Source organism: Pungitius pungitius, chromosome 21 (genome assembly GCF_949316345.1).
Source record: "Pungitius pungitius chromosome 21, fPunPun2.1, whole genome shotgun sequence".
In the NCBI taxonomy this organism is placed as follows: Eukaryota; Metazoa; Chordata; class Actinopteri; order Perciformes; family Gasterosteidae; genus Pungitius; species Pungitius pungitius.
The window spans coordinates 14,834,462-14,844,061 of record NC_084920.1 but is presented as its reverse complement, the minus strand read 5'-3'; the positions used below and the strand labels follow the sequence as shown (position 1 = coordinate 14,844,061).

The following is a 9,600-nucleotide window of genomic DNA, read 5'->3' as shown; positions in this document are numbered from 1 at the left end:
GGGTGGCCCTCGGTGCTGTTACCAGTTGATCACTTACTGTACGTGCCCCCCCCTCCCTGCCTCCCTCTCAGTTGTGCTCATTGGCCACGACTCAGCCAACAGCTGTTACCAAAACACATAAAACTCCAGTGGAGACCCCCCCCTCCCCCCCTCATCGTGTGAGCTCCAACTTCAACTCGTCCCAATATGTCGAGGCTTCGCTGTTTTGATTCTCCCATTTGCACATATTTATTTGTGTCCTTTTTATCTGTGCCAGTGTTTATCCGTCTGACGTGAGTCTGTTTGAGCGGGCGGGGGGGTGTATCAACACACACACACAGTACTCACTACTGCCAAGCTTGTGCAGTGCAAAACTAAATGTACATGTGTGCACGCACGCACGCACGCACGCACGCACACACACACACACACACACGTAAACAATTGCATTTGTTCTGCAACCCATTTTGGAGATAAAAAGTCTTATTTTTAAAAATGGACTATTATGCTCATGTGTTCTTAATGAAATGTTTGGTTAGTCAATGTATTCACTCAGCTTTTGTATATTAAGTGAAGTAAATGAAATGTAATGAGGACATGTTTGAGGAAAATATGAAGCGTTGCACTAAAAAAGCACAGGATGCTGACATCACATTAGGAGAAGACCAGATGTGCTGCCATATCACGAAGCGCAATACTTTCTATTGTGAAACAGTCCATTAATGAACCCATCCTCTACACATGTTTATTTATTGTTGTCACTAAGATAACAAACATGCACCGTTGTTTGTTTCACATTATGAAGGAAATATACAGTGTGTTGGTGACTTTATTTGCTGGAACAGTTAAACAAAGTTACCAATGTAGCACAGCCTGTGTGCGTGTGTGTGTGTGTGCGTGTGTGCGTGTGTGTGTGCGTGTGTGTCTCCCCGGCCTCCTGCGTTTGCTTTACCAGCGCAATCTGCATACTGTTGGATACACTAACACGTGTTCATACAAAAACACAATGATGATGGAATTTCCTAATCTGCTTTTGTAACCCTACCACCTGCATAACACACGGCTCACTCACACCTATAGAAATAAAGCCTGACCGCCGCCTCTATAATAATATATTTTTTACGGTAAAAATAAAACGACTTATTATTATGGGGGCATGTTTACATGCTTTAACACTGCCTGTTTTGTCCTCTGTCTGAAATGCTCCGTTTTAGCGTCCCATTCAAACAGTGATGATCTAAACTGTGGACGTGAGTAACGCTGTAAAGCAGCAATGATCTCTCTCCTCCCGCGTTGGGACACTTCCATCTTCCATGAGCTGTGAGGAAATGACGAAGTGTGAGGAAGTCGACGTGCCGGAAACCAATCGGGGGGGCTGAGGTGGCGGCGGCGGGGGAGGGGGGAGGGGCGGGGGGACTTCATTCGGCGTCCAACAGTTTCACACGGTTTGGGGTTTTACTTAAGGCGGGCTGACGAGGATGTGCGAGGCAGGGGGAAGCGGCCGCATGCGTGTTGGTGAGAATCGGGGCTCCAGAGCGTGGAGCAATAGTAGGACCACCTTAAGAAGTATTGGGGGGGGGGGGGGGGGGGGGGCACAAAACAACTGTGGAGGAAAAGAGAAGAAACGGGGGGGAAAAAACAAGAAGTGAGCAGGATTTGTTTTTCAAACGCAGACACATTCTTGGCAGCACCTTAGCTTGTCCTAGCCAGAGGAGGGGGGGGGGGGGGAGAAAGTGGATGTGGGAGAGAGAAACCGCAGATTGTTTTTTGCCTTGATACTGCTCAATGCACGTTAATAACCTTCTAATATGGATGCACTTGCCTCACAGACACGCTGCTTTTTCAGTCTCCATATTTAGTCTTTACAGTATTTACAGTCCTTACAAACCAATCCGGGTCCTGTGGGATCCCTCCCACCAGCGTCAAAGCATCTCTCAGTAAACCCGGCGACTGGATGTCCAAGGATCCCGATTTCTCGATGAGTGTTTCCAGTCACTTACGAGGTAACAAGGCGCCGAGGCCATTTGCTGCTTTTCAGGCTCATAAATGTGAAGAAGTTCTGCTTCTTTTGAAATGTTCCTGAACTGAATATATTTTGGATTTTGACAGTGTCAAAAATGTCCCCTTGAGTTAATGGATTTAAACACAGAAACAAAAAAAGAAAACGGTATTTGCAGCCTGTTTTACACGAGGAGACTTGGCGGCGTCTCTGCAGGCTGTGAAAGTCGTTTCTGGGTAGACAAAGCTTCGCCGATCAGCTCCCGTCGGTTCGCGCCCGGTGACCTCAACGCCGCTGCGTCTGTTTGCCTCCGGGCCTTCGCTGAAATGACGACTGCACCTGTGTGCAGGAGCGTGAAAGTCACAGCGGCCACAATAAAAGGGACCGCCAACCCTTGTTTGCAGACGTCTTGCGTCCCTTTGATAGTGATAGTGTTGATGCCCGCGCTCATTGTGTGTCTCTTTGTGTTTGTTTTGCACCATTTATTTTTATTTTTTATGTCTCCCTATGGAATACGTCTATAAAACTGTCACTCAGTGGGCTCTCTTTAATCCATCCATAGTTGCGATGTTGCCGCAGCTCGTTCAAATGTATGGTTTTTTTTTTTTTTTTCATGCCTTATCATTAAGGCGTGAAACACATAACCCTGTTTTTAAGAAGGTGGGGACGGAAAAAATGTAAAGCTTGAAAGATAAATGAGACGAGGTGGTGAAAGCGGATCAAAGGGACCGATAAGGTAGCGTGAGCCAAGAGCTGTGCGGAGACGTCGCGTTAGTTGTCCCCCGTCAACCTCCGGCGTGTCCCGCATGACCTCGGCTGGCGGCGGTCGCCTCTACACGCGCGCACACACCCAGACACGCAGAATGAGGCACAATGAGACGCAGCGAGGGCGGGGGCAGGACGCCGTGTTCCCGTACTATATAAAGGAGGCCCCGCCTCGCGCATACCGGCCCGGAGAGCCTGTCAGAATGTGCCGGGGGGGCCATTGTTTACCTGCTAGCACCTGTTGACGACCGCCTCTGAGGTCACACCCGATCGTCATCTAAGCGATGAGCAAATAAAAGAAGCTTCTAGGCTGCTCCTTTTGTCGTGCTCCCATCTGCGTTGGTCCCGATCGACTGGTTTCTAACGCGGACTCGACTGACTTGAAACATGATCCCTAAACCGTGCGCCCTTGGCCGTAATGACCTCGGGGCCGGGGGGGGGGTGGCAGAAATTTATCTCACACGAGCCCTCTTGTCTCTCTGAAGAGCAGAAGATGAGCCATCGCTAGTTACGCTTTGGATGGGTTTTCAAGGCCTGCAAATAAAGGAGAACCTTGGTCCTTGAGGGGGGAAACCAGTTTTTATCAGGTATAATTACATTTGTGAGCTGTCCCTGGCACGGAGGAGACTCGGGGGGGGGGGGGGGGTGCATGTGGTTGAACATGTAAGATTTCTTTTTACAGCGTTAACCTTTGATCCCAGTATGATGTTTCTGCTCAGATGTTGTGGATGAAAGCTCCAGAATCTGTATATACCTCTGTGTTCGTCTGAATCGACACAAACCATCAGCGGCGGATGCTCGCCGTCTGGCGGACGTGGTCGGGTTGAGAATTAAAAACATCTCGAGGAGCACGGGTCACGGTTTCTGGAGAGAGAGAGACGCCGCTTTTCACCTCGTCTCGTGTGGGAGAGACGGCTGAAAGCTCTAAAACCAGGCTACTCGCGACCAAACAATCTGCTGGGGTGAACTGTCCCTTTAAGGGCATCTCCCCCCCCCCCCCCCCCGCCTTAATCTCATAGTTGCAATCAATAATCAATCAATATTTAAATGCAACGATCCATCGATCGCCAGTTTTAGGAGGGTCACACGTTGCGTCCTTTCGACACGCCCTTTTTTTGTATTCTTGTTATTCGTCCTCCAGCTCTGATAAGCGGGGTTTGTTTTATATGCATTCCAACAGTAACCCAAATCCAGTCTTTTCTTAACCCCCCCCCCCCCATTTTCGACACTCCTTATCTCCGTCTCACTGGCCTTCCACGGCTTAATCATGCTACGTGCTGCTCTCCGCTCCAGACAAATTGTGTTTTCATGCCCCGACCCTGGACATATGCCACATTAATACAACCATAACTTAACTCGGTGGGGGCCAAGGCAAACGGGGGCATACAATGTCACGAGCGTCCTCCCCGAGACGGGTTGTTTTTCTGGAGATGCTTTGATGTAGGCTTCTCTATACAGTGGGCGCTTAGTTAGCCGCGCATGCTACGAGGGGAATGTAAACTTCACAGCATGTTTGGATGCTCTAAATAAACGCCACACACCCAAACTGAGGAAATCACTTTTTTCTTCTTTTTTAATGCACTACAGAGAATCAGATGGTTTACAAATAGACAAATGTCATCAGGGAATAGGTAAACAGGGTTTGGTTTTGAAGGGTGTTTCTATGTGTATGTTTGGTCTAAACAGGTTTTGAGTTCAAACCATGGCTGGATGAGCACCTTAACAACGTTCAGCACAACAATAAAGCTTTCTTTTGACAACACAAAAGGGAGGGAGGCACACACACACACACACACACACACACACACACACACACACACTCTTTCAAGGCAATCAGCTGCTCATCTCGAAGCTACTTAACATTCCGTCAGAAGGTTTTCCAGGAACCATGGAGTCGTAGCGCTGCGGTTCAAGGTGAGGCAGACCTTGGGGGTGTGTGGGATTCTGAACATTCCTGCATTGTTTCGTTTGACGGGACCTCGATGAATGTGCCGCGTAACAGACACTGATGTCTCTGACCTGCCTGCTGATTATCAGATAATGAATCGTGACAAACACTTAATCGCAATGTCGTGTCGGCCCAGCAAAGCCCACTGATCTCAACCTACAGCAGTGGATGTGAGCTGATGGTTTCAGTGTGTGACGGTGTGTGTGTGTGTGTGTGTGTATGTGTCTTCTCTTCCAGACGGGACCCGTCTCCTCCCTCCGCATCCCTGAGACGCCGACCCACGCCGCGGCCCCCGGGGCCCGCCGAGCGGCCTCCCGACGCCTTGCATATCTTTCAGTTTCACGCCGAGCCGACCTCGATCCAACTCCCTCTGGAGACCCCCGACTCCCCCCCCCCGCCTCCCCCTTCCCCCCCATCCCCCCAAAAGAAGGAAAGACAGAAAAGGTGACGGGACCCTGTCATGTCTCACTGACGGACCCCTCCCGACCGGCGAATGACAAGCGGGCATCCGAGGGTGGGGCTTGCCTCAGTCTCTCCTGATTGGTTGCTGGATGGAATTAAGGTGAATGGAACTCGTGTCCAAGGAGCAGGACCCTAGCCCCCCCGAGGGAGAAGAGAAGCGGTGAGCTTGGTGCTTCTCTCCCTTCACGTACACATTCATCATCTTCGTGTTTGTCAGTATAATGTTAAAAGTAATGCAAAGTTTCCCTCTGCTCTGTCATTTCCCGCTGTAACCATTTCTGTTGTTGTTGTTGTTGTGGAGTGTTGTTACATAAGGGCGAGGTCTTCTGAGGTCATCCAAGAAGGGAACCTGCACCTCTCAGTCCGTCCCATCGTGGTTCACGTGGCTCTTAAGCCCCTTCTCATGAATGAAAACATAACATTAGTGAAATGGAGGCCCTCTCGTACAGTGGGGAGGAGGAGGGGAGGCCTCCAGCTAATATCAATCTGCTTTGGCTTTTTGGGGGGGGAGTTCGATAGTTTCATGGAGCAACGAAAGAGGGAGGGGCTTCCTTTTTAATTAATGAACGTTAGAGAAGAAGCGCGCCAGGGTGTTGTCTTAAATATGACCCCTGATGCGAATCAATGTTGCAATGTTTTTAATCTATCAAATCTAAAAAAGCGATCTCTGTGATGTAGGAAACCAGGCGTGAGAGTCAAAGCGTGTCGGATGTGACGGAAGCTTCCGTCTAATCGCTCTGTTTGACCTTTATCTGCTGCCAAGTTGTTGAGGAAGGAAACGCTGAAGTAGGTATTTTGTCCGATGCTCATTCATAAATGTCCATTTGGCCTTTTGAAGCAATGAAACCATCACAGGTCCGCCTCTCCAGACATGAACCCTGCAGGAGGGTTGTTGTCCTGTTTACGTAGTCGAACCCACAGCGCATGAAGCGTTTCCTACTGTCAGAACTGAGGATCAGACGGGAGGAACATCTAAGCCTGATTCCTCCTCCAGCCTCACACGGCCCAGCCTAAATATCTGTGGTAAGAACAATGTGAGGCGGTTATTGGTGCCATGTGCAGAGAGCGGCTTGGCTCTGTGTGCTGTATTACGAGCTCGTGTGAAGAGAGTCAAATCCGCCGCGGATTCCTCCGCTAACATGAACACCTGTCAGGGGATTAGCGGGCAGGCGGGGGCCGGGGAGGGTGGGGAGGGGGGGGGCATTTGGGCAGGAAGCCCGTGCATCGGCCTTAACTTATTTTTCCCCGATATGTAGCCGTGCGAGCTGTGGCCGCTGGCTGGTCTTCAGTACCTGAGCTGCTCAAACCTGGAGGCTCGGTGCTATTTAGTGTCACTCTTAGAAAGCCCCCCCCCTCCCCAACCCCCCCAGACGCCTCGTTAGGACACAGGACTTGTGCAGTTGCAGCTTGCATCACTTCTATCGTGTCACCCAGGCTGACGCAAGGGGGCTTGCACTGTGTTGCACTAACGGCGTCTGAGGCTGGCGCCATAGTGATGTGTGTGTGTGTGTGTGTGTGCTTTAATGTATCCAGGATTCTTTGTTTTTGTGAAATGTGCTTCAGCCTCCAGTCAAAACCATCTCTGCTCTAATGGTTTAATTACTTTGAAAATAAGATGCAGGCCTGTTTCTCTCGGGCTGGAAATAGTAACTTATTAATCAACAGTAATGTGCGGTATTTGGTGGCGGAGCAGACTGCAACCTGCCTCTCGAGGGGGGGAGATTAAGCTATCAAACATACAGCCACACCAATGGAGAGACTGTGGCATAGCTAGTGGTCAGCAAGAAGTGTAACTAATTTGAAAGTGTGGTGTTTTTGGAGAAGGAACGAACAGCTGAAATCCACGAACGGCTGTTATTTAGGATGAGACGATTCGTACGCTCTCACATTGATCTCAAGTCACCGGTCCCAGGATGTTGTGTTTTTTTCAAGGATTCTCATTCAACATCAAGGAAGGCCTTGATGCAGAGAACAGGCTAGAAAGTATGGAATGCCGTTTTATTCTAAATTAAATAACTGAATAAATACATAAACAAATGAAATATGCATTTGAAATACATCGTGAAATAAATAAACGAGGCAATACATAAATATTAAATACATTTAATCATTTCATGGTACTTTTATTTCATAATGGCACTGGATTTCATAATGACACTGGATTTCATAATGGCGCTGTATTTCATTTCACGTTCTTATATGCAAATCAGGGGGCGTGGCTATCTCTCACATTCAGAACAGACAACAGAGCCGTGTGCAAAAAAAGACTCGCTAAGGGTTTTATTGCCTCATTTATTTATTTCACAATGTATTTTAAATGCATATTTCATTTATTTATGTATTTATTCATTTATTTAATTTGGAATAAAGCGGCATTCCATAAGAAAGGGGGTCCAGTGTTTCTCGGTCCGATGAACGTAAAAGTAGAGACTACAGCAGCGTGGCCTTCACCCAGTGGATTTAAAGGTGAGGTCACCTGGCTGAAGTCGCCCCTTTTTATTCAATCCAAATCCATTAAAAAAAAGCCCAGCATTTTGTTATGAATTTCTTCACACATTCACACTTTGCTGGGTGCTTAGAGACACATTTCTTTCCGGTGTGATGAACACATATTCGCTTGCTTTACCCTGACTTCAACAATTTGCATATGATATGCAAACCTTTTAGGAAAGCAAAATACATACATTTATTTGGATGTGATCTAAATACAGGTTGTGTCCAGCCACTCGGGCTGCATTGCCTCTTTTTTTAATTGGCAGCCAAAATATTGGTGGATTTAGCATCCATGTTTATTATTTGTGAACTTGGGCTCTAGATCTGCCCTCTCCTGCTCAGCCGGTTATTTAGACAGTGGCGGCATACACGGAGGGACAAAGTGTCCATTAGCTCTGGACGTATAGGACAGACCCGGCTGTAGGCCTGGGCATGCACGCTGAACAATGGGCTACTGTAGCACTCAAGACAAAGCACAGGGGGCCTCATTCAGATTCCGTTATGGATACAATTCATTGCACCAGTGTCTCTTTGCGTTGCACGTGTTGTTTAACGTGGGGGCTCGAGAGCAGGTGCCTCTCAGTCTGTCCAGCACTGTAGAGAATTCGGGTTCCATTGGCCGATGATACCGATGAGGTGATTCGTTGAAAGGTGCATTTGGGAAAGGTCTTTCTTGTTTAACTGGGACATTCTTGTTCAATTCTCATTGTTTTGAGCACCAGTAATTGTTTGGAGTTTGAATAAACTAACCTTTTTAATTTAAAGGTTGGTAACATTCCATATTTTTCTTTTCTGTTGACAAAATGCCGTAAGAAAAGACCAACACATGTATTGTTTGTTCCTCTTTCGTCCCAAAACACACCTTATTTTACTCCCTTAGATTTGATTATTTGTCTGTTAGATTCACCACCATGAGTAGACCTTCATTTCAACAAGCCAACGAGCAGAAACTAGGTAGTCGATTCTCACAGGAGTGTTGCCAGAGAGCCCTGGCAATCGGACAACGCGCTCCTCCTCCTCCTCCTCCTCCTCATCAACAGTCACAGGTGGAGAAACTGGTTGTCATCCAACCGGGGTGGCGGAGCAAGAAAGTCCGCACAGATCAAATGAAGGAGGAGGAGTAGGCAGGGTGTATTTGACTGGGTCGGCAGGCCTCTGGCCGACTGGTAGAGGCATCGGGGGTGAGACACGGGTCCAGTGGACCAGGGCTTTCCAGCAGCTGGTCGCCACCAGTACATCTGTGACTCTGACCAGTGGTGCCATGTATATTTTACCCTCCCACTGCATCATGGGGTCAGCGCTGTAAGTCTTTTTTCTCCTGTCATTCCACTTTGGCTTTGAACTCTCTCTCTCTGTGTGTGTGTGTGTGTGTGTGTGTGTGTGTGTGTGTGTGTGTGTGTGTGTGCACTTAGTTGTGCAACACGTGTGCATATCCTGCACAGAAACGAGGTGGGATGGTTTAGTTCCAATGGCGAGCATGTACTGGAGTTGGAAGTATAGTATGTGCATGCTTCTGTGAGGGGCTGAAGGGGGTGGGGGGGGGGGGAGGGGGTGGTTGGCTTGCAGGACCTTGTGTACTTTTTCTGATGTGTCACATTCTGCGTCCCGGGAGCTGCAAATTAAAACAACGGCATGCCGGCGCTGCCCGAGGTGTCTCCGCCCCAACCCGCAAAACATTGCGTTGCATTCCTTCAAATGACACCCATCACGCATGTTTTCACCCGGGCCCCCCCGTGTGTGGACGCATGTTCACGGGCCGAAACAACCATTGAAGGTTTTTGCGTGTTTTTGCGTGTTTTTGCGTGTGCAGAGCAGCTTTGAGCGCCTGTGTTCGACATGAAACAAACGGTTGTTTTTGAAACGTGTATTTTGGGATCGATCTTAATAGAGCGTTAGAGCTCGAGCTCATTCAGAGAGCCGTAAGTCCTGTGATTTCTTTCACTGTGATATCCTC

At 48.4% G+C, this 9,600-nt stretch overlaps 1 protein-coding gene across 4 annotated transcripts in view; it reads left to right on the top strand.

Annotated features, from left to right (window-relative positions):
* Positions 1-9,600, top strand: part of LOC119212913 (thyroid hormone receptor alpha-B) — a 54,408-nt gene that overhangs the window by 30,234 nt on the left and 14,574 nt on the right. For 2 of the 4 annotated variants that reach the window (XM_037463783.2, XM_037463782.2), the window contains one exon: positions 4,929-5,313. The exons of 1 other annotated variant lie outside the window; for it this stretch is intronic. In XM_037463783.2, coding sequence (XP_037319680.1) covers positions 5,258-5,313 — 56 coding nt within the window. In that variant the 5' untranslated portion in view covers positions 4,929-5,257. Of the gene's footprint in view, positions 1-4,928; positions 5,314-6,680; positions 8,949-9,600 lie in introns of those variants that run through there. One more of the 4 variants, XM_037463785.2, reaches the window with a different exon arrangement.